The sequence below is a fragment of the Atractosteus spatula genome, chromosome 11, assembly GCF_055471065.1.
Source record: "Atractosteus spatula isolate fAtrSpa1 chromosome 11, fAtrSpa1.hap1, whole genome shotgun sequence".
NCBI lineage: Eukaryota > Metazoa > Chordata > Actinopteri > Semionotiformes > Lepisosteidae > Atractosteus > Atractosteus spatula.
In genome coordinates this window covers 40,772,252-40,799,076 of record NC_142716.1, presented here as the reverse complement: position 1 = coordinate 40,799,076, position 26,825 = coordinate 40,772,252, and the positions used below count along the sequence as shown (strand labels likewise).

General features: G+C 35.3%; 1 protein-coding gene across 1 annotated transcript in view; it reads left to right on the top strand.

Moving 5' to 3' along the window:
* The first annotated feature begins 2,477 nt into the window (after window positions 1-2,477).
* The window catches only part of LOC148824059 (protein shisa-6-like), a 124,041-nt gene continuing 99,693 nt past the window's right edge, over window positions 2,478-26,825 (top strand). Inside the window, exons 1-3 of the mRNA XM_088927177.1 lie at window positions 2,478-2,560; window positions 3,342-4,317; window positions 21,385-21,545. Coding sequence (XP_088783303.1) covers window positions 3,773-4,317; window positions 21,385-21,545 — 706 coding nt within the window. The 5' untranslated portion in view covers window positions 2,478-2,560; window positions 3,342-3,772. The remainder of the gene's footprint in view (window positions 2,561-3,341; window positions 4,318-21,384; window positions 21,546-26,825) is intronic.

Genomic DNA, 26,825 nt, shown 5'->3' with positions numbered 1-26,825 from the left:
GCACAAAAAGGGGTAACAAAAAAGGACATGCCTTCTGTTCTTACACTGATTTTGCAGTGAAAGATATAATATTAAATGCTGTGGTGTCAGGAATATCCCATTGAATTTGAAATCTACTGATTGTATTTTTGCTTTGTTTTAATTGGTACAGAGAGGAATTGATAAACTTTGGTTATGGGTTGGCAGAATGAAATCACTTCATTGAGACTACTTTTTAGTTCAATATAGATTCGCCCCTACCATCTTTATTTAATCTCTGAAAGTCTTATCAGTCCATAGGTCTTGTCTCAGTTATTCTGACTACTTACAGTAAATAACTATGATTATACCCCAAGTATTCAATGTCTGCTTGATAGCATAATGGGGTGGAAAATATATAGGTGACTAGTTTCCTTTTTTCACGCTACAGAGTTTATCTATCTACCTTATATTGTTACCTCTCTTTATTGGAATTATTTAACATTTTATTTACAACATGCAGTGTTTTATGTATCACTGTATATATGATAACAATATCATACAGTATATAAACCATGCTTACATGGTACTTATCCACTTGATGTACATCTCAAACATCTCCATCCATTCAGAAACTGTGATAACAATTCTTTCTAAACACAGTTAATGGCTATACAGTGTTAACATTATTTGTATAGCTTGCAATTCCACCTTTATACAGTAAATACAACTCTTCAGTCTTGCCAAATCTATATTTTGGTTCATTACACCTAGCATATTTCTTGCTTCTTTTCTTATTCCCATTCTACTCTAATAGAGCAAGCAATAACATATGGTGATGTAGAAAGACAAAGAAACAACACATAACAGGGACAAAAGCAATCAAATACAAACCCAGGCCATGTGTGTACAGATGGCAGCTGGACACATACTGTAGTTCTAGGCCACTTTAAGACAGATTTTTAAGGTTAACTCAAAACAGAAAGTAATGTGTAAAACAGCTTTAAATACTCAGTGGACTACATCAGGACTAATTTTCCAAGAAGCCGATTAACCTATCAGTATGTCTTTAGGATGGAGACGAGGGTAACTTACAAACTTCACATATTGTAGATAGGACCTCCAGGTCCAGAACAAAATGCAAAAGGCGGAAATGCAATTCCCTGTGCTACTGTGCAGCCCTGACCCTGTTGTAATTATTCCTAATGCTAATACAACAGTAAGCTCTGTTCAATTTTTATATTTGATCCTAAAATTACCTTTAGTGAAAACCAGTGATTTGTAGGTTCTTCCATAAATTACAAGTACTATAATGTGTTCCTTCTATACTGTCTACTTCTTCACCCATTAGCCCAAATCTAATGGAAAGAGAAAGATTATTATCCAATTTGTTTTGCAGTGACTGTGTGCTACAGGACTAGTGACCAGGGCTTTTTGTCACTTGTTCTATGAGTATGTAGGAAGAAAAATACAGAAGGACTGTTTTTGGAACCTTCGTCAATGCTCTCTTATAAACACACATCCTGCTTAAGGAGAAGGAGGTGCTCTAAGTGGTGAGAAAACATTAAGTCTTTCACACTGCCTGTGGTGTATGTTGTGCAGCTCTTGGCTGAGCATAATCTCCATTATACTGTACGCAGTTTCTGAGAAAAAATGGAACAGTGAATTGCGACATTCTGCATGGTTATAATAAAACAAAATCCTATTCATAAAATAATTGTTCTCCTGAACACTCATGAAACAGGGCTAACAAATTATTAAAACATACTGTATAAAAATGCATATGCCACACTGTTACAGAATCTCTGGAGTACAAATTATTATTTACGTTTTTAGGTTCACTTACCCTTTATTTATATTCATGTTCTATCCATGTTCAGTATAGAGGACAGAAATGCAAGTCAAAATACAAAAAAATATATTTATTACTACTGTATGTACTAAGTAAAATAAATACTGTACAAATATATTAGAAATAACATAATACGAGGTGTGCTGTTTTACAGGGGAGCAGCTATTATGTTTCTTGAATTCCAAGTTCCAGTCTCAAGTCCCTCTCTCCTGGGCTGAACTCTTGGGTCTTCATTTTTCAGTCTTCGTCACTGTTTTTCTTCATTCTCTTTGCAGGCACAGACTTATGAAAATGATTATTATAGTTTTGAAGTATAACGACTTTTTAATCCTTTAAAACAATTCACCTAAAATATTGTGAAAGTATCAATTGTTCATACTCAAGTAAAACCCAGTTTGATGAGCAAAAAATCCAACGTACAGTACCCTATGCAGAACAAAACAGAAGGGACAGCAGAAACTCTGTTTAATGTGCGGAGGTCTTATACATTTCTGCAGCTATAAGCAGAGACTCCAGATTGCGGGGAAGATTACGATACTGAGTATAGCCTGTAGGCATAACCAGTTACACTGTTATTGGAGGGTGGTTTGTAATTAACTAGTACCTGGTGTATTGGTGACGCTAGCGCTGGAGTGATGTAAGAGTCAGAGATGTGGGCGGATCTGAGCAGCATCTCTTGAGCTGAATACTGTGATTCTCTTTTCATTCAGTGCCAGTACTGAAACACTTAGCAGCTGGAAACACACAGAGGTAAGTATTCTCCTGTTGCAGGAGCAGGTTTCTACTGTAAGATGTGTTTCTTCCTTTTGTTGCTATTTAGAAGAGGTTGGAAATAGACTTACTGTAATTTTTGCAAAGCCCTTTAATGTTGTTTAAGAAAAGGCTGCAGAATGCAGGCTGTAAAGAAATTGCAGACGCAGCAGTTCACTCGCAGCAGTTATATTAGTGTTTCACCACAACTCTGTTAGATTTTGTTGCATGTATTAAACATTGATTGATTTTGTAATATTGTGAACGTTGCACGATGTGTGTGAATTAGTTTCTTTTTCCTCCGCAAAGTTGTCGCGCAATGTTTATAAATGTTGTCAAAATGTTAAAATTTTGGTCTTTGTGTGAATTGGAATAAAAAAACACATTAAATTAGTAACGACGAGTTGAGTTTTCCCGACTTTGCCTAAGCAGTGGAGCTGTAAATGGTGTTTAATCTATTTTTTTCGTGTTAAAATGCGATGGAATGTTTAATATCGCATGAACAGAATGTATGGTTTAGCTAGAAAACTTGCTTTTTTTTCTTTTGATTTTCAAACTACTAAAACAAAACGTCCCCAATGTGAATTCCAACACTGCAAATTGCATATAAGGGTAAATATTAGTTGTTCCTATGTATTCAACTTACAATGTGTTGTTGTCTTGTCCATTACTAATTACATTTGGCCATTTGCCGTTGTAGCATGCAATATCCCTACTGTGTAATGCTTGGCCAAAATATTACGAATAAATCAGATTTGTATGCGTTTTTCTGTCACCACAGCTTTCACATTAACAAGATGTAGAGCTCCATTAATAACAAGAGTTCTCCTTCAATGGCAGTCGTGGAAATCTCCTGTGGGGACTTTAACGCCCAGTTATAAAGCTGAATTCCAAGCAAGATATGGTGTTTTCTCCATCAGATAAAATCTTGGCAGGCAGAGAACCAAAGACGTCGTTGGAAGATACACGATGAATGACTCCAGTTTCCCGCAGAACTTGACGGATTTTGCAAGCTTCCACCCATTTCTCATAATATGGGTTCATTAACTCTAAGAATTGCATACAGCTGGAACTGGGTGTCTGAAATGAAACCCTGGAGAAAAGCGCAAGACTTTCTCAGGGCTGCAGAGACAAGCGAGGAATAATCTTTGCCATTTCTTGTGAGAAAAAAAAAAGGTTTTAGCAATTGAGTAAAAACAAAAACGGCAAGTCATGGGGATACAGCACCTTTTGCTTCTTTTGATATATTTGGACCCTCTGAATGTACTTGCTGCCGCTACGGGAAAGAAAAAGAATGCTCTACCTAAGCGAAATCCCAAGGCGAAGGAGGTGAACGGCACTGTAGTTCCCACTGCGGGAACTCCAAGCATCACTCAAGCAGTGCAGCCTAAAACGGGCAATCATGAAACGTGCCTCGGTTACTACGATGTGAGCGGACAGTTTGACAAAGAATTCGAATGCAATAACACCGATCACCGTTACTGCTGCGGAAGTTGTTTCCTTCGGTTCTGCTGTCAGTTTAAAGGGAATCGATTAGATCAGACTACTTGTAGGAATTACCACAAACCAAAATGGGTCATCGTCCCCTCTCAAGCTCCTACTCCGACAGTAGGGACTTACGATCCGAATTTGGATCAAACTAACACAACAGTCTATATCACCTGTGGGGTAATAGCTTTTATAATCGTTGTCGGAGTTTCAGCAAAAGTTGCTTATGACAAAGCAACGCGACCCCCTCAGGAAATGAATGTACACAGGTAAGTTGATGGATTTTATTCTCCACTCTTGTTAATTACAACGCGTTTACTATTAAACTAGATTGCTATCCATAAATATCTGTATATCATACAGTAGCAGCTATACTGTATATGATATCATCCCCCCAAAAAACGTGCTCTAAATTTCGTGTTGCTGTAGAAAGAAAAAACTAAATGAACCAATTAAATTTAACAGCAAGAAAATTGGTCTGAAATTTTAACCTGATATTCCCTTACCATATACAATATAATTATACACTAATATTTTCACTTTGTGCAACAGTAGAAGTACATTTTAAAAATTAATTCCCTAATTCCTGTTTACTGTACACCACATCTGAAAAATGTGAATTTAAAAAATAAATTAGTTACATAGGGTTTGAAATCTGACAGAATATGTAAATATAGTGCATCATGTACACAAGGTGCAGTTGTAATTATGCATTGATAATGGAATTATATGGTAAACAATCATTTGGAGTGCACACAATATGTTTTGTGTAGTAAACTATGGTTAAGTAGGGACTTAAATCCACCCAATTTCTTTCCCAATAGAGAATAAGTACAGTGGTGGGGAGCTGGTTTCAATATGGTACAGTAAATATGAAAGTAACAGCAAGTTGTACATGTTAGTTGTACATAGAGTAACATTTTGTTGTATGTACAGCAGGTGTTGCTACTTATGAAGTTTAATCAAAATACCAAAACTACAATTGTACTGTGAAGGTCAAAATGGTCCAATTTTGACATTTCAGACAAAATATGTTATGATACAGGGAGGAATGATGAAACACTGGTTTGCATTGCTGCCTCGCAGGGCTGGGGCCCTAGGTTCAATTCCAGACCTCGAGCGATATGTGCACAGAGTTTTTCTTTTCTACCTGTGCTCACTTGGGTTTTCGCCTAGAGCATCAGTTTTCCTGCCACTGTCCAAAAACATACTGCTACTGTAGGTTAATTGACATTTGGAAAAATTGGTCCTCCTGTGAGTGTGTGCACGCCTGTATCTGTGTGTACCCTGGGATGGACTGGCGTGTTGTCCAGTGTGTATCCCAACTTGAGCTTGTGGCTTGCTCTGGCTCTCTCGCAGCTCTGTATTTGACAAAGTGGTTAGAAAAGGAATGGATGAATATTATGGTGATGATTTCTAAATGTTTCAAAGCAGGATAGTTTTTTTAGTGCACAGTTCTTTTGTACTGTATATGTGGCATTTTCTATGCTTTTACTATACCTTGGCATAGTGCTTTCTTTGTGTTTAATTTACAGTGGTAAGCTAACAAGAAAGTTATTTTTTTAATGGAACAGGGTTAATGTTTTAATGTATACATACTGTACAAATATACTGAGAATGTATCAGTTCTAGGTTTCATTGTCAAATAATTAAAATGTACTGCAGCTTCATATAAAAATGACACAAAAAGCTTTTGGGTTTTATGAAGTCTATACCTTGCTTCCCTGCTTTAGTAGTTTATGTTTGTGTAATTCCCAAGACATTGAAGTATTATTTGTTGAAGTCATGCACAGTTTTAGGACTGTACATAAAAAAAAATGTCCCCCAAATCAAGAGCAGGTGTTTAGTTATAGATGCATAACATGTTAACCTCTGCTAAATGTTAACAATTGCAGCTGCAGCCCGACAATAAAATTGTTGCCATCCCCCGAATTGTTTTTCAGTGTTAGGATTGCTAATTGAGAAACCACATTCAAAACCGGCAAAGTATACTTTATGTAAAGCTGCTCATACACACCATCCACTGCTTACTTTACAGGTATGTGGATGAATTTAGCATTTAGAAAGAATCTGTAAGAGAAAGTCACAGAAAATGGTTGACTTTTGTTGGCATTAAGTTGGGCCCCTAGATGTTCAGTGGGATTCATGTTGAGTGGTGGATCAAAACTTTCAAGCTACAGATGAGTTGTGATGTACTGGCTTTATTTCCATCTTTGCTTTTCTTTGTGAGCTCTAGGGAAATTTTCCATGAAAATGAAAATACTATTCAGACAAATGACCATTGGTTTAGGCCGGTCATCAGTTCTTTTTTTAGGATTTTGATACATCATACAAATTCTCATTTGATTCATTTTAAATAGTAAAGTAGTTTTTTACACCTCTACCTGGTGGTGCAAAAGGGCTGCCACACATCACCCAGATGGGAGCCACATTTCATTGCTGTTCTAGATGATTAAATGCTGTGAAGTAGCTTTGGAATTCATTCTGGTGAACAACTGTGTACAAGAATAAATTATTTTATGATCAGTATTGAATAATCACACCAAAGAGTGTCAGGGCGTTATGAGCATTCCAGTAAAATATAGCTTTCACCGGTACTTACCACAATATCCATACTGTACATTAGTTCCATTGTCCTGAAATTCCTTGTAAATTACTTATTAGAAATGGGTTTAATTTTGCATGATAATTGATCTAAAAAGTATAAGGTATTTGATGCCTTAAACTGGACAAAAAGAAATACAAAATAACATTCCCACCTTTCCTAAACTCTGTTTTACAGTAAAAACATTTTCAAACTTGCATGTCTAGTAAAAGGTGACTCTTCTCTGCATTTTCATAGTCTGTGTAGAGTATATTAGAGTGACAGTTAAGACTTTAAACCACAGCTCAACATTGGCATACTCAATAAATAAGATAAGAGCTAACTTAAAAGGTAGAAAAATGATACTAGCAAATCTTCCACCTACAGTGTCAGTGTAGCTACTGTATTTAATGTAGTATAAATGGACAAATTGTGTTCAATCTCTAAAGTACACAAAAAGCATCAGTGATAGCTATGATAGAGAACCAAAAATCTTTCAACATCAAACAAGAAATAAACAACACAAATAATTTTCATTCTTAGAATTTGCCTTACTCTGAATCAGTATGATTCTGTTCATAGGATACAGGCATTTTTCCCCTAAAAATAATTCTCACCATAAAAAGCAGGATTAATTAAAATAGTATCCATTTGTCCATCCATCCATTTTGTAACTGCTTTATGCAATACACAGTGATGAGGAAGACAGAGTCTATACTGGCACGCATTGAGCACAAGGCAGGACACACCCTGGACGGGGTTCCAATCCATTACAGGTCACACACAGATAAAAACACAGACACGCACACACATACACCTAAGGGTCAATTTTCCCAGAAACTAATTAACCTACCAGTTTGTTTTTTAACTGTGGGAGGAAACTGAAGCACCCAGAGGAAACCATGTAAACATGGGAAGAACATGCAATCTCCATGCAGATAGCCCAATTGAACCCAGGGCCCCAGCGCTGCAAGGCAGCAATGTTAACCACTGCACTACTGTGCCAATCCAGTAAGTTAGTAATTAAATATAAATGAAGTGATTTATTGGAAATGACTACCACACAAACACGCGAGCATAATTATGAAGAGATTTGATTGGAGAGGTGTGTCTATATGTGAGCTGCAAAAGAACAAGAAGAGGTTGATCCCACAATGAAACATACAACAGGAAGAAGAGAAAACACAATGTTTTGCAAAGGAGCCTTTTTCAGGTGTGTGGAGAAAAAGGGGAAAGAGCAAGAACATAAGGAAATTGTGAGTAAGGAGTACAAAGCAAAGTGAAGGTAAAACCCGATAGAGGATAATTTTGGCTTATTGCGATGTCATTCTGAAGTAACAGTCCTGAAATCCCTATAAAAGAATGCAAACAGATCAGTGTATTTGTCTGGCACTGGTAAGTTTCGGAACTATCAGCTTGGAGAGAACTTTGAACCTCACTTCTCTGATAAGTACCTTAAGATGTTTAGCCAAACATCCTCATATTTTGCCAACGTAACTGGAAAGACACTTTTTAATATATTATATTTTTTTAGAAATACTCAATGCAAACAACATGTATCTACACATTCATTTTAGTAGCAAAGTTGCATTGGGTCAGATGTACATTTTATTGCGTTATCCCCTTATTATACTGTATATTAGCATCTAGAATGCTAACCTACTGAATCACATAGGAATGGCAAGGCATCTTGTATTTTAATTCAAATGGCAAATCCAGTTATGTGATAAGTCAGGTTAGGCCAGATAATTTCAATTACTTAAATTATGTGGACTCAATCAAGATATAGATTATTTGCAAAGCCATAAAAAGAAACTGCATAACAGAGAATAGGCAGCTCCATATGATTCAGAAGGCATACCACCACCAGTTTTGGATCAACGTTTACGGAAAATTATCCTTAATCATTATTACATACTGCAAATTTCAGATGAGGTTTTGGTTATATATACACACAGCAAAACTGCAAAATCGTTTTATAGTGTGTATCTGAATGAAAAAGCAATAGTTTGCAATTTGTCGTGAAATGGCAAAGACAATCAGAAATCTTTGATTTCTCACCTGTTAAACAAGATCTGAGCTTTTTGCATGTAATTCTTTTCCATATTTGAGTCTATTGTTATTAATCCATTTTCATATAAGCAAACATGGGGATTTTTTTCTAGTTATGTATTGTTACTCGCAGAAGTTTCTACCTGAAATAATTACTTTGTTAAAAACATACAAAACATAAAGATTTTGCATCTAAAATGTTTGGGATTTACTGAATTTATTTCTTGTTGTTAATAACCATAGTCATAAAATTGTCTACCACTAATGTGTCTGTGAAGTAACTGTGTTTCAGGAATGGTAAATGACAGTGATAAAACAAGCCAGACTTGTGATAAAGTGAATGGAATGAAGTGAAATCACCCAGGAGCATGAAATATTGTCTTTTATTGAATTCCAATGAGCTAATGACATTTTACTGATATATAGCACACTTACTTAAATGAATAACCTCACTCAAAACCTTATGCGTCTGACCCTGTAAAGCTTTTTCTAAAAAAAGTATACTATCTTGATTGAAAATATTTGCTATAGAGCTGCACATTTTAAGAGTGGCTGATCATTTAAAAGTGATTCAAAAAGATTAATGTTACGTTTATTAGCAAGTGCTGGTACAGATGTACTGATACAACATTATATTGATAAAAAAGAGGATATAAATAAAAATTAAGCACACGTATATTAGGGATTCATAGATAATTGTACTTGATTTAAATAATTGATTTGAGAATAATTTCAAAATGATTCTTAAAATTAAAACCAGAAAATAAATGTCACAAAATAATTATACCCCTCTGAATATTATGTTTTATTAGCCAATACATTCTAGAAGTAAAATCTAAATTAATTCAAATGTTAAGCTATACCAATTTATACTCATCAGATGTCATCATGCCTTTGCTTTTAAATTGTTTTACTGTACATTTCTGCAGATTTCCTTCCATGTTCCAAGTAAAATAACTCTGACATCTGCAATACTGGACTGTAAACTATATAAAACACAGTTGTAGTCTATTTATTTTCTGAGCTCCTCTCATTGAAATACTTATGCTACTGGGTTGCCACATTAAAATTGACAGCTGTGTCCTAAGAGCTTTAGTGGAATATAGGATTAGTCTTATATATTGGTCACAGCCTGCTTATTATACTGCTTGGTGTATTTTTTTATTTTATTTTACTGCGCTTTGGACCTAACAGACTATTTCCATTTTGATTTAATTGAAAGATTCTGTGGTTGGCTTGTCAAATCCTTGCTCCATCTTAAACGTCTTAACAGGAAACACCCAGAATTCCAGTGAATAAAATGTGTAACGGAATATTAGAAACATAATATATCAATTTAACAGCTATGTACTATGTTTTGTCTTTAAACCTACACAACAATGATTTTTGAATGTGAATGATGATACATGAACCAGCATTATTTGAGTAAAAAACATCAAGCTTTTAGAGTCACCACAGAACGTCTCTGAGGAGTCCCCGAAATCCACTCATTAAAATCCTTCATATAAAGCTATTTTTTACCCCATTGAACATGACTGCATGCAAGTTTTTCTTAGAATTAATCTTCATAAATTAAATTCTATGTAAAGTCTTGGTTTACTTTTTACCCTATATTGTCTTTTGAAAAAAACATCAAAATGACATCTTTTGCCTGCGTAGCACTGCTAACTTTAAGACCCTTGTGCTGCTTGTGTGATGCTAAAATATTGATGTGTGCTTTTATTTAATTAAATGAGAAAATTGCAATGGCTTATTTACCAGTGTATTTTCTAAGGTACTATGTAGACTGTATAGACTTCAGTATATCTGAAATTCAACAGCCTGAATATAAACGAAAAGTACTATAGCATATAACTGTTCTCTTTTGTAAATTGCACTGGATCCTGGTAAATAGACCTTGTGAAATAGACTTTGAGGTTCTCCTGCTCACATAAAGTGAATGGTCTAGCTCCAGATCATCTCATGGAGTTACTGCATGAGTTTAGTACAGTTTTTAACCTTATTTTTCCATTCTGGCATTCTTACTTATCTTAAGACCAGCCTGCACACTATGAGTGAAAAGAGCTTCTTCCTACAATATGTAGCACTGTGTCTATTCACTCATTTTCAAACACCATTAGAGACTCTATGGGTGTCAAAAGTTCAAATCTTGCATAGCTATCTTTTCACTAATTTAAAATTTTAATAAAAAAAATCCATTTACATTATGGTGTTATTTAACAGAAGTTGAAGAGGAGGTCAAATTATAATGTCATACTTCTGCTCTCCTACAGATGCAGCCATTTAAAATGTGTGAGGTGTAAGGCAGTATACTGCAACAAGTGCCAAGGAATGGCGAACAGCACCGCTTCTCTCCGTTTTTATTTTTTCAGATAATCTAAAATAATGCAGGACAGCACTACTGTGTAAAATCACCAAGTGGCACAGTGACTCTTTAATGTACCACAGCTGCATGTGGCTGTCATACAAGTCTTATTTAAATATATCAGTTAAAAATAATAGCATATTAATGATAAAAATTAAATGTTTATTAACCCATTAGGGTTTTCTTGTGCTACTCATACCATACAGTAATTGAATTTTCTATTTTGTAATTACATACAGTATACAGATTGTTAAATTATACACAGTGACTTTAAAAACATATTGTATTTAAAAGTAAATAAGTACATAAACAACAAAAAGGAACCCGTAGTGATTTAAATGATTTTCAAAGAGTGACAAGTCTGCACTATATAAAAGGTTTCACAAACCACACTTTTGCCACAACAACACTGCTCTAATTACGTCAAAATGTTTTTAATTAATAATACCTTTTTTAGTGTGTTTCTCAGTAATTGGATGTAAGTTCTCATTCAGTGTGTTTTATTCATATTTCATTTCAAAACACTTCAGGTTAATTTAGTTTCACTTAATCTGCAATTCTAAAATCAGTCATTTTAATTATTTGTTTTTAATTTAGCTTATCCAGTCACAGTGACACAGGAATTCAGTGGTGGAATTCTTGCCTACCATACAGGAGTTCTGGATTCGATTCCCAGCCAATGCACACATAGTACTACAAATAGCCACATAATTATAATAAAGACTCTAGTAATAAAATATAACAAATAATATGTATACTATGTATACTATGAACAGGATGAGTCTGAGGTTCACATACATGTACAGTATACATTAAGATCATTTAGATATTGTGTTAATTCTAATTTAAGTAACAATGTTACTTAAAAATATGTAATACAAGTGTGTAATAGATGTATTATAAAGCCATAAAAATATTCTAATCACCCCCCTCCCCCCACCCAATATGTTCCTTAAATATGAATCAATCCCAAAAATAATTATTCTAATTGTCCATTGGCTGATATAGAAGCCACTGTCTGCAGTGGTATAGCCAGGATGCACATTCGTGGCTCGGCTAGCAGTTTCATATTTCATACATACGCAAACACACCTACATTTTACTCCTCAGCCAGTGTCCCAGTAAGAAATCGGTCATACACGTGAGTGTTACTTTCTGTTTGTTTATTTGCACGTATCCATTGTTTAAAAAGCTCTCTTGTCTGTCTTTTTCATTGCTGTTATGCTGTATGTGCGGGGCGTCTGACTTCCGTGTGTGACAGTGGCTTTGGAGGTCCAAACCTGTACTCTCTCAGGCTGGCTTTGTAGCCCTTGCGCATACTGTACACTTGAGCATGTGTATTTTTTTTAATCTTATTGGTACAACATTGTGCCATAAGCAAAAATGAATTGTTATGAGGCAAATGTTCATTTTTTTGTAAAGTATGAATGTGAATGTGAAGAGACAGTGGTATGTTCCAAGGGGGCGGAGCTATCCTTATTTAAGCGGTTCTTTAAGCTAGGAGGGGGGGGAGCTACTGTATGAGAGAGGATCCGAGTGTGGTGGTATTTCTGTTGATTAGAACTCTCTAAGCATAGTTTTGATGCGTTATCTGTTTTTTGCTTTCTCTTAAAGTTATTTCACACTGTATATTTGGTTTTGGGAGCACTGTCAAATAAACTTTTACTCTTGCACATAATTGCTATTGCGGCTGAACCATAATAATTTGTGCATTGAGGAACTAATTCAACAACCTCTTCAGCCCTTCTCCTGGTGGAGAAGTTCTTCTAGAAGAGACACACCACCTTTTTTTTGTTTGGAGTTAACTAAGATGATAAAATACTTGCAAGTCACACTATACCAAGCTAAGTGAATCACATTTAATTAAAAATCTTGATATTGCAGTTAGTAGAACAATAGCAATTGTGTTTGTATGCAAAATACTTTTGTGAAGTAAGCTCTTGCCACAACACCGAAGCTTTATGCTCCTTACTGGGATGAGAAAATGGTCCTTGATGAAGCCTGTCATATACCAGAGGTGTATGAAAGTTTTATGTGGGAGTTTATGAAGTCCTAGAATATAAAAAGTCCTAATTGGGAGAAAAAAGTCCTACGTATGAGTTTTAATTTTTCCCTCTTTGCACCAGGATGTTGCCATATAGTGCTAACAATCTTGGCTAAAGGTTGTTTAAGTTAATGCATGTTTATGGTTTCTTATGATATAAAACCCCACTTTATTCACATTTTGTTTGTGGCATACCTCTCCCAACTCCACTTTTGCTACCTCTCTGCAAGTGGTCCTATCCTCCTCGTCCTCGAAGGGGGAAAGGAGATGATAGGGAAACAAAGAAGAATATGAACACATTTATGGTTTGGTTTCATAACATCACTAGTCTTTGTTGTTTATTGTCTTATAATGCCACTTTGAGGTGTAATGGAAAATTAAACTAATTGCCAATAAAAAGACTGCTAGGCCAGCTGGAAAAAAACATACCAAGAGCTCTTTTCAAACTAAAGTTTCCCTTGGAGACTTCGGAGTTTATATGTTGTGAATGTACTCCCTCCCACCTACTGTATTTGCTCCTAGGTATGAGTGTATGTGCTGCCTCAAATTAGGGCATTCTGCTGGCTTTTAAAACCATTCCACACAATGCATTGTAGATATATGACGAATTTTAATAAAAATATGTTCTCAGTGTAGTATCTGCAATATCAGTACATCCCTAGTACAAACAGAAATGCACAGTAGTTTCACACAATAGTGTGAAACACTTCTGTGAGCTGGGCAGCCGCTAAGTTAAGTTCTTTTGCTCTCATTTTTACTTAAAAAATGTTTGGTTGGTTAGTATATAGTCTAACAATGTAACTTAAAATATGTAAGACAAATTATTCCATGAATAAATAATTAATGCACACTAGATTTATTACTGTATAAATCTATGAACATTAATCTTATCATTATATAATCTTATAATTTCCCTGCACCCCCTGCCCTGCTCAGATAGAGGTGTGTTCATCATGTAAATTGACCCAGAAACCGGTTAATCTAATGGCCCATTGTCTTTGTGTCATTAGAAAAATTCCCTGCTGTCTGGATTCTGATACTGATTTCATGCAGACTATCTTCATCTATATGCTATTACTAGCACTACCATTTTGCATGTGATCATTAAAATTATATTGCATACATTGTTTTCAAGTGTACTGTATCATATCTTAATGGAAAATTTCAATATCAACAATTTTAATACACTGATCTAAATATAGTGCAGACTTGTATTAGCTACAATGAAACTTAATGTGACTTATTATACAGTACATGATAAAAAATCATTAATATCAAAACTTGTTGCCTCTTGCCTCTGTTTTGTTTTCTTTGACTGTACATTTTTGCTTTTAAATACATTACAATGATACCGTATGGTTTTAATATGGAGCCAGCAGCCATATCACTCTGCAACTCACAACTGGCAACCCACTGAAGCTAAGCAGGTGTGAGCCTGTTCAGTACCTCGATGGGAGACCTCCTGGGAAAAAACTAAGGATGCTGCTGGAAGAGGTGTTAGTGGGGCCAGCAGGGGGTGCTCACCCTACGGTCCATGTGGGTCCTAATGCCCCAGTATAGTAACGGGGACACCATACTGTAAACAGGTGCCATCCTTCGGATGAGACGTAAAAACCGAGGTCCTGACTCTCTTTGGTCATTAAAAATCTCTTGTTTCGTGTTTCTCGAAAAGAGTAGGGGTATAACTACTCTAGCCAAATTTCCCATTGGACCTTACCAATCATGGCCTCCTAATAATCCCCATCTGTGAATTGGCTTCATTACTCTGCTCTCCTCCCCACTGATAGCTGATGTGTGGTTAGCGTTCTGGTGCTGTCGTCACATCATCCAGGTGGATGCTGCACATTGGTGGTGGTGGAGGGGAGTCCCCATTACCTGTAAAGCACTTTGAGTGGAATGTCCAGAAAAGCGCTATATAAGGGTAAGCAATTATTATTATGAATGTCACTGAAGTCACTTTCTTTCAGGAAAGGAAACATGACAAACATGATAAGTGGTATCAAAAAGAAAACAAGAAGAATAAAAGGGCAGCAAAAACATACAAATGATTTAGATTTTAACTATAAAAATATATATAAAAATAGTGTCTATGTATGGCTAAATATTAGTATTAAAAGTATTTAAAGCAAATATGCCTGTAAAAAAGTCAATTGAGATTTGTGTTAATTCCCTTTCTCTTCTCCAAGCATCCTGGAGATATTTGGTCTGGTGGTCAAAATGACCAGTAGAACTGGTTTTCTTTACTCCACTGATAAGATAAGATCACTTTATTGTATTTGGAATTTGTCTTTTCGTATACCCCAACTTGCTCTTCATGAGACACATAGACACACAGACAGAGAGAGAAGCTTGGGGTCAGAGCGCATGTTCAGCCATTTATACAGTGCCCCTGGAGCAGTTGGGGTTAAGGGCCTTGCTCAGGGGCCCAACGGAGTAGGATTCTTCTGCAATCCAAGAGATATGAACCGGCAACCTTCTAGCCACAGGCACTGATCCTTAGCCACAGAGCCACTGCAACACCGCACTGAATAATGGCAGTATTCACATGTTTGTTTACTCTATAGAGGTTCATTCATATTACTTCATTTATTATAAATATTATTTTAATATTTAACATACTGTGATGTATAAAGTTAATAAACATGTCATTATAGTATACATATTCTTTCTTAGATTTTTGTGCATTGTCCCGGCTTCCCATGTGACAGAAGCATTATTATACTTTTGTAAAATTAGCTTGTCCAAGCAAAGTTACATTTTGGTGTTTCAGTGAATTCAATGAAGCTAACATCTCACAAACATCTAACACACCATAAGTTCCACCTACTGATCTTCGTTTGGCTGTGAAAAACTGACTTTGGCATGCTGAATAATACAATGGTACAGTGCAACTAGCTTACAGTGGACATTAATTTTGATATGCATTCTGAAGGCTGCATTTGTATGTATAAATCCTCACTCAGCATCCAAACAGAATTATTGCTGTATTTACTTTTCATAATGTTTGAACATTTGTTTCTCACTTTGGAGGTTGTGTATTACAATGTGTAAGTAAAGGAAAAATACTTTTCTGATTTAATGTATCTTGGTTTTAGGTTGTTTGGCCACAAAATGTTTTACTTTGAGAAGGATATGACTTTTTATAGGCATTGTATAAGGATACAATACATAGTCAGCAGTTGCAATGTAGTGTGGCTAGTGTGGAGTATTTTTAATAATGAGAAAGGTTAAGGTACAGTATATAGTGCTTCTATAGTGCTTCTGATCAAATTAGATGCTCTCACATGCAATGATCTTGACAAGCAACCTTGGAAGTTTATGGACTGGCATTGGTACTGTATACAGTCATTTTTTATTTTCACAGAAACATTAGAAATGGATTAATTGTTACCATTGGATTTGGTAAGGTGAACATTAACACATTTTGAAAGCAGTTTGTCATTCAGTTCATGTTTTCCTACTTATTTATGTTAATGAGATGAAATCAAGATATTTAACTGACATTTGATAATTAGCTTCTACATTTTCCCACTTAAGTTTATACTCTTTATCCAATATAATTAAAAGTGATCTCACATCTTAAAACATTATATTAATCTTTTTTAAAGCTTTTATAAGATTTGCATTTAAACATTTATAAAAAATAGATACAACATGAGGTTGGGTGTTCCTAGATAGAATAAAATTTACTTTGAATAAGTGAAATTCAATATAAAAGAGGTGCAGGTTATGATGATGGTTAAAGTGATAAATGTCATTTTAAAATGCTTCTGAAAGCAATTATTGGGAGCATTTACAATTAAATGAAGACTTAGACAATCACCCAGCCATTGATTGCTTCAAATAAAGAAACTTTTCATAAATCCATGCTGTAGAAATACACCTTGTTAAAAATTGAAATTAATTTTAAATGTCTCATTATAAGAATAACACCTTGTAGCTTGATGGTTATGTCGCTGGTTGATAATGGCTGTCATATGTCACCCAAGTGTGTACTACTCATCACTGGATAAAGTGAGCCCTGTTCCATATATACTGTAAATGAACATTTATATCCTTCGGAATTAAATGAGCTGTATCAACATATATAATTATTTGATTTATGTATCATCTAAAGTGTGTATTTATGAATATTAAATGTATAATATTACATCTACACAAGAACATAGGGATATATCTTCTTATTGCTTCCTAATGTTTCCTAATGCTTATTTTGTTAATATTGTAACAGCAGCATTACCATGAATATTCTCATTTACTGTAAACATGAATATTGGATAAATAATTGCAATGCATGGTATCTACAGAAAATCCTTTCCTGTAAAATGATTTCAACAACTGCAAAAGTTAACACAGCACATTAATTGCTCATATGAATTTGGTACTGATGAGTTTCTTCAGAAGAGCAAAGTACAAGCTCCTTTTACCATTAAGATGGTAAAAGGAAGCCTGGTTAAATTACTTGATTCTGAAATATTTTCATGGAAATCCTCATTAGGCTGAACCATGTCTTGTAATCAGTACAATCCAATTACTATCTGGCATATCTGGCAAGTGTTGTGGCACCATTTTCTTGTATTTTTAAATAATATTGTTTTTAAATAAATTTGGCATTGTTTGTAAAAGACCCTGAAGAGATCCTGATCAGCGTGCCTGCACAGACCTAGAAGTCTGCCATTTGTGTGCCACATGAAAACTCCTGGTCATAGTTGGCCAGTGCTATGACTTGTGTTCGTACTAGTGATGCCTGGGCCCTAGAATGAAAATCTGCCCTTTAACTCATGGATAAGTCACTTGGGAGACCCCCAGTTTGGTATTTTATTAAAGTAGTAATACATTGCGCTGGATCTTGCTTCTAAGAATAAATATTTGAAGCCTTTTTAAAAATTTGCTTCAAAGGTCACCACTTTTTTTTTTCCAAGTAGCACAGAAAAGCATTGGCAGTTTTGTTCCTGAAAAACTTGTAGGTTTGGACCTGACCTGCAGCATATTTTTTATTGTACTTTACACCTACAGTCTCACTGTGTGACTGTGCTCTTTGATCATGACAGTGATGTAGTGACAGTGGTGTGTGTATGCTTAAGTCCTGATGATCTGATTTGGAGCCCGATGCAGGCAGCATCTTCTTTACATTTGGTGTCTGAGCAAATAAGGTGAATGTTGTATACCAGGTGCTCTTACATAATATTTTCTGCAGTGTTGATGTTGTGACACTTGGGGCAGAGCTTTGCAATGCCTCTTTGGCATTACCAAATAGTGCTCACCAAGTCAGTTATGTATAGTGGTAATGCATTTATCTACATGCATGAGTCAGATCAGCAGCTTACTTAAAATCCAAATGAAAATAATCTTTACTATTTTATACCTATACAGGTAGAGGCATCTGCAAATTTATTAGAGCACTTCTCAATCTTGAACTTCACAAAAAAAAACTCATTCACTGCAGCAATGTATTTAACATTTAGTTTTACAAAGCCATATTTCTTGTAAATAACACTTATAACACTGCAGACACTGGAAATATTTTTATGCTATTATTGTATTACTGCAAAAAATGTACTCCGGGGATTTCTAATTAAACAGAACTGCATAGTAAATTAAAATACTGTGGTACTTGTGGTTAATCATAATTTTCAATAAATTAGACATGTACATTTTGTTCATTGGTGGTGTGCTCTTATCATATTTAAAATCACAGCAGTAAGCTGTGTCAATCTGGGAGCTGCAAAGAACAGGTACAGGTTAGTTCCATGCTGAAAAGTGAAAAGAAATGTATGTGAAACATATAGTATAGTGTTTCAGCTGTCGAGCCTTATTTAGTTGTGTGGAGGAGAGAGGGAGAGCAGAGATATGAGAAAAACAGGCAGGTTCAGTATTAAAAGATTGAAATATATAAAAAGATGAAAATGGGTAGGTGTACAGTATGTTAAATGGGTGGAAATCTGGGACTCAGAGTTCAGATATCCAGAGGCAGTTGTGGGAGGTACCAATGTTTACTGCAAATCAATGGAGAGATTAAAATAAATTAGTCAATCTTTGAGTCCTAGGGGATATGTGTACCAATAATTTGGGGTTCTGATGTTTTTCTAGATTATGCATCTTTGAATTCCCATGAAAGGACACCAACAGAAACATCAATATATTCATGGTTGGGAGAGGTAAAACAGGGTCTTTGACCCTTAATGCTCTGACAAGTTTCCTGTAACTGCTGGCCTGTCTTCAATGATGTTTCAATGATGCCAATAGCAGCACATGTTCCTCAAGAAATGGAATAAATTAGATTGTGGGAAAATGATATGATGCCCTCTGGGTGATCTTGAAATTGTCAAAGGGACCATATAAATATTTACTGCTGGATACAGTATGTATTTTCAGGTGAGCACTGCTTCTGTTGCAGCAAAAAGTGTGGGAGTGGTTAAGGGAACTGTGGACATGAAAGTTGAGCTGTAAGATCAGGTGGTCAGAGATATTAAGAAGATATAAAAAGATTCCACTTGAAGACATTTTGTTTGATAACCTGGGCAATACAGGGGTTGTAAGGGTGAAAGGGAAGTGGAAGTGGTTTTGGGTGCTGGTATTCTTAAGGGACTGATTTTGCAAGATCTTTCTTTGGTTAAGATGATGACTCTTGTCAATTGTGTGACAGGATATCCCTGTTAATTAAAAAACAACAAAAAAGTATCTGAATAAACTATGAAGTCTGAGGAAATATGAGAAAGGAAGAGATTTTTATTATGTTTGGTATGGAAGAAAATATTAAGGAGATAAGTTTGTGAAACAGGAGATTTGTAACATACAGAAGTTATCAATCCAGGAGAATGGAAAATGCCAGTGAATTTGAGAGACTGACAGAACATAGTGAAGCCTCTAAACACTCTATTTATTTGTACTTTATTAAAATTATTAATCCAATTAGAAAACCGTGTACATTTCTAGGATTTACTATAACTATTCTTTGATTTTATGCACACAATAAATTAAAATTATGGGATAGCTGGGTGGACTAAGAATTTTACCATTATAGGTTGCATACTGTAGGTGTAATACTGTAGATGTCAAAAGAACTTGTAAACCACTTAACTTGGTTCATCTTACTGTATTATTCAGATAAACAATATTGCACTTAAAAATATTGATTTGGTTTTATCATTTATTTGATAGTATTTGATATACTATTTGATAGTATTTGATAGTGTTGTGGGAACATTCTCAATAAGACAGTATAAATGTACTTCCGCCAACTTTTAAGACAAATGTAAAGCATTGCTCCAAAGCTTTCTATAGCCTTCTGGATTTCCTTTGAGGACTGTGCAGTATGTATACTTACTAAAGACGATGGTATAAGTCATATGAGCCAGCTGGGATATCTGAAATGAGGTCAGTTCTGTCTGCAGACAAGATATGCTAAAAAATATGTACTCAGCTTGGACAGAAAAGCTATTAATATATTTTTCAATGTCACATGTGGTTAAAAAAAATACACTGTGTAGTTGTTTCAATGGGTTGACATTGACATAGTTTAGCTTTTCATTAAATCTTATTGTGAAACGCAGGCAGTATATAAAACTCCTGTAATTAAGAGCTAAAAAATTAAAAGATCGGAACTGAAAAGGGCCACATCTTCCTGAATCATTTTTGCTGCATGAAAAGGCTATGGAAAGAATCTGTAGTAATGCAGAATAATTGAACTTCCTGAGAAAATGTGGGAGGATGTTTTCACTTTACAAGTGATGCATAGCTTTCATGCTTTTACAGTCTTTAAGGGGGGGAATTCCTTTTGTGTCAGGTGTTGAAAAACCAATTGAACAATTTAATTTGAGTTTACGTGCGATAAACATACCAGCTACACCTGATTTTGGACTAGTCCAACAGAAGTTTCCTGTTTTCTTTCACGATTCCAGAGCTTGGTAGTGGTGGTATTTGTGGTGGGGGGTGCAACTAGATTGAAAAAAATCATTTAAAGGCTAAATATATGTTGATATTTTACCCTTTGCCTTTCACGTCCCCAGATTGTAATTTAAAAATAATGGGTAACGGGTTTATTCTATACTGGAAAGAAAAGAAAGGAAACACAACGTTTTGGCTATGAAGCCTTCTTTGGGTGTGAAGGCTTCTTCAGGAGCCTTCTTTGACACCTGAAGAAGGCTCAACAGCCGAAACGTGTTTCCTTTTTTTTCTTTACAGCATGGAATAAACCCGTTACCTGTTTCTTTGCAGCCTATGCATGCTGACGCAGCTACCTACTGTACTTGAACTATTTAAAAATAATGCTGTGTTTTCTTTTTTTTCAGAGCCCTTGCAGACATTTTAAGGCAACAAGGACCCATTCCGATATCTCACTACGAGCGAGAAAACATTGCAGCGATGGATGGCTCACCCAAAGAAAACACACCTGTACGAACATCTTCCAAAAATCATTACACTCCAGTTCACACATCTAAAACAAACCACGGTATGTTCACTTTAATAAATCTGGTTTTGTTTTTTCCTTGGCAGGTATGAATCATAATGATACAAAAGTTGTTCATGTCCATGATAAAATTTATGATTATAAGCTATTATATATTTTAGATATACTGTAAACAAATTGTGATTTAAAAGTTAAACATAATAATGATGTAAAGATTGACATGTACCACTGTGTTAAAATTTTCAGCCTTCTTGTATTATATATATGATTAAAGCTACTTGACAAAGGAATTGGAAAAAAATCAGTTAGCCTGCAGTTAGCATCTGAATAACAGAGCACAGTGGTTTCATCTATTGAACTACTTTGCTTTTGTCAAGTATAAAATACCAGGGCAAGATAGGGCCTTGTTATCTATAGCAGTGATATTTAAGAGTTATGGGTTACTATAGTAACAGTGGCTACATTGAAGGTTGACAAAAGATGAAGTGACTTCACAGAATCCAGAATGACATGTCAAGCAGAGGACATTCTCTAGTTCAGACAACTGTATTTGTAATTAAATCATGTTTAAATTGTATGTTTCATTGTTGATAACATGTGGTTCCAGATATTATGAAATAAGTTCTTGCTTACATATATTAGGCTAGACAGGCATTGCAGTTCATAGTTCCAGGGTCTAAGATTTGGTTTGCTGTTCAAATGTCTGTCTGGAGTTTGCATGTCACATGGGATTTCACTAAGGAATCTAGTTTTTTAGAAACCTTCTAAAAAACTTTTAAACTTCTTCTAAAGACAGGTGTGATTGGCTACTCTTAATTGTCCCTTTCCCTTCAATGGACTGGGAGTCATCTGCACCCCATACTACTTTGTACTCTTTGCTTCTTGGGTGATAATTCACTAATATATTATGCAAAAACTATTATAATGAAATTATAAACAGCTTTATTCTGGTATGAACCATGAAAAAATAGCCCATCATATCCCATTCTTGGATAAGTACAATTATTTAATTTACACAGAGCAATTAATGTAATTGTAAATTAATGTGGTGAATGGTTTCACCCAAATTGACATACGCTTATACCAGTTTATACAGCTGAACATTTTAGTGTAGCATTCTGAATAAAGTGTGTTTCTCATGGATGCAACAGCAATGTCCCATCTGAAATGTGAACTCTAACCTGTATTCCACACTGCTGCCATAGTAGCCTTGTCTTGGCATTCACTTGATGAAAATGTTGTCTTCCAATATAGATTTAATGTATTAATTTAGTTTAGTGTTCCACTTAGATACTATAGATTGTTCCTATAATTCCTTACTTAATTCCAATATGGTGTTTTAGTGAAAAATATTACAAAGTTGTGGAAGACATTACATTCTTATTCTTCTATTTTACAGATTCATAAAACAGTTATAAAGGAGAGACAGTCTGGCCCTTCAGACCCAATTTGTAGTTAGTAGCTAATTTATCTGATGATCCATTCCAGCCATTTCTTGAATGAAACCAGGGTATTGATTTCAATAACATGACTGGGCAACTTTCCCAGACTACTGTAACCTTTTGTGTAAAGATGTACTTCCTGTTCTTGGTTTTAAGGAAACTTCCACATGACTCCTTGTAGGTAATACCCATTCCTCTTCTTTACTTTGAATACATAAGGGGATTCACATTCTAGGAAATATTGAGGATGGTCTTGATTCCCAGACCTGCAGTGTTAACACAAGTTGTATCCTTTTTCTTTTTGTACTTACAGCTGTGTTTTGCAGCACATGTCTGTAGTGTCCCTGGGTGGTGACATTGTTGACATACCTAATGGATCAGGAAATGCTTGATTTCAGGGGCAAAATAAAGGGTTTAGCTTTCTCTTTTTATTTTTTTCTGCTAGCGGCTTAATACTATCCTTTAGAAGCAGTTTCTATTTGGAACAGGAATTTGAATGTTGCAGGAGAAAACTTATAGAACAATATCTGGGTATTTTTCTCCAGGTCTAAGAATTGTTCAAAACTCCAACTTTTCCAACAATCATTTTTACACTGAGTACGCTGGTATTCCTCATTTGCTTTGCTATATAAACATTTTACCATTACCCTAATGCAGTTGTTTGCTTGACTGACCATATGCACAACCTAGGGTTCTTAGCAGCTGTAGTATCTAATGCTCCAGCACTATCAGTCAATTATCAGACGTGTCCACATAAACTATTTAGCCAAAACATTGCTGTGTCATACAAAAATGTTTTGCTATCCATGTTTGACTGTGTGACCGTGCACTTCCTCCCACAGTACAACCTGTTGAAACCACTTCCAAGCAGTTTTAAAAAATGAAGCCATCCACCATCAGAAAGTCCAAAAGGGGCTCAGTTTGTTGAAATAATAGTAGCAGCAACAACAACAAAAATAACACCAGAGAGCAGGCAACGAAATCTCCACAGAGCCACCTTCCTCTTTAGCTCCCAACTGAAGACTCCCCCACAGGACTTAACCTCTGCCTTTTATTAAGGAGGCTCCTCCCCATTCAAACACAAACAAAAAACTCTTAAAGGACCCTACTACCAAACAGACACATTCACCTCAATAAAAACACAAACATCAAAACAAGCATCCATTACCAAAGTCAATTACATTTCACATTTCCCTTAGTAACATTATTTTAATACCTTATTGAAACAGTTATTATTTTGAAACACCAGTGTTTATAAATGGATGGGGAGACCAGCTCCCCTCCAGTCCACAAGAGGGCACAACAGGAAACAAGCCGGTGGCTATCAGGCAATTGCTTCCTGGGCTTTAAATCAGGCCCTGCCGCTGAATGTGGTTTTGACTGTTAAACCACAATGAGGTGAAGTGGCTACAACCAACCAACAAACTAAACTATTTGCAGAAAAGGTAAGAATTATATTTACTTCAAACTTACAGTGTATGGGACAAAGCCCATCACAGACCGATTTTAAATTATAAGGGTGCACTGAACATCAGATTAGATGGCACATAAGAGCACTTCATTAAATCATTTAACAGCACAATGAGAGTTGATTTATCTAATTAAAACCAGATACAGTTTATCTTTGAACTAATTTGAAAGGCTGGCTTTATATGAAAGAAACGCACAACAAAGAGTGGTTGTTTTAGGCTTCTTGATATGCAATATTTCATTCAAACTCACAGTCAGTACCGACTGTTGGTCACAATATATTAGTAGCAATGAAATGGGGTAATAGATGCCAAAATGTCACTGGCATAACCCTAAAGTGTTTCTAGCACACTAAAGATGAATATGCATTGTTTCAGAATTTGTTGGGTCTATAGTAAGTATTCTCTAATACCTAAGATTACATTTGCCTGTCAATACCAACAGTGATCAATGAATAAATCCAATTTATACGACTTCTGAACTATCCCTTTGTATTGCAGAAGATCTAGGCAGTTCCAAAATAAGTAAGGATGTTTTCAGAGTTTTAGTAGAGAAAAATCTCTCAAAGAATTGCTGTAAGATGTCTGAATATGACTAAATTGACATTTTATTATTATTTGTTTTGTTTTTTTAAAGATAAAAGCTTTTTGTTAGCAATATAATTTGTTAGATAATGCAATGATACAGCGATGCTGGTCATTCCGCAAATATTTCTTCTTATCCCACCATTGTTCCATGCACTGAAAATATAGCCAGAGCTTTTCTATTCCCAGAAAACATTGCTTTAATATACTGCAAAAATGTAGGATGGCTATAGGCAAGAAACTGGACTTGAGCAGTTAATGAGATTATCCCATATCAGGTTAGAAAAAACATTCTAAGAAGACTGAATTAAGATAATCAAATGTCTAACTTCTGTTTAAATATAAGCATAGGGAATACTTTCTCTCATCAACGGTAAAACTATGTTTTGCCTTGTTAAAGGTACAGTTTCTCGGCTTTACTTATCTGTCAGTTGCTCATATACATCAGCTTTTTAAATTGCTAAATCTTGAAAGGTTACTTTTTAAGTAGTTTTTTTTTTGTGCAGTCCTATAAACTTGTAATTGTTTGCTAACATCAAGATAGAGATTTGCTGGGCAACATAAGATGACTATTCCAATCTTGAGATAATTCTTCTACTGGTTCTTGGAGGTTTTACAAGCCCCCAATCCTGCTTTGGATGATCAGTTAACCTTCTTAATGCCCTACTATCTTGTCCCAGTTTTGCAGTAAAAATGAATCACTAGTGAATTTGCCCAGAGAGCATTTCAGGCTACTGAAATGCTGCGTACTAATAAAAGATTTTATGCAAACCTCAATAGTATGATTACAAAGTTGTACTGTGACAGAATGGAAGAACTACATAGGAATAGAAGATTTTTTTATATAATCATATTAACGTTCTCAATGCAGCTAATCATGTAGTTTCTTGAAAAGAAACTATCCAAATGCATAATGATTCGGTGTATCATTACATAGAGAAGTGCAGTTAGATAGCTTAATTAAAAATAGGCAAGCCAACAGGCATTTTTATAAATGTTTGGAGTCATTCATTTCCATATAAACACTAGTAAAGTCAAGATTTTGTTTCCCTCTGGGGTGAAACTGTGAATGCCTACATTTAAATGAACAATTTCTTGGCTGACTGGAGGAGTCTTTATAATGTAAGTTTTATGTAGCATACACCTGTGTCAAAACTCTGTGTTCTAAAGACCTAGTCTAATTGCGCTGTGTGTTATTTCTCATTATGGCAATATTCAATGAAGGTACACTCTTGCTTCTTGGCTAGGCTGAGTACTGGTGCAGACTATAAAATAGCCCCTTAGAGCAGCTATTATGCTGTGAGCCAATTAATGCAGACAGGGCCTTGAATGGGAGAGAAGCTTGCTGGGTTGACTACAGAAGGACCCTGTTTGCCAATTTTGCACTTTACTGCTGCAATTCACTGCATTTACTGTTCTTCTCCCCCTTGAGCTCTGGGTCGACTGTCTTCCCACAGGAAGTTTATTATCCGTGATTGACAGAACAAATGAAAGTCATCGTGCTGCAGTGAACCAATGTACAGTAACATATTTTGTTCTCCACTTCCAGAGACAACTGTGCTCTCCTCTGCATTACAGAGGTAGTGTTAGTAAAATACTTAACCTGAGTTTATAGGTCCTGTTTGGCTCACTAACAATTCTGCCAGTTTCTCTGGATCATTCAGGTATTTTCTGTTGGTGTATACCAGAGCCTTTATGCAACATTGGCATTATAAATCTGGGTAAAATTTTTAAAACAAAGAAAGTCCTAGTTTTTGCACCATGATTTATACAAAGGACAAAAAGGGCTACATCATGAAATAGTTATTAGATGTAAAATTTAAAAG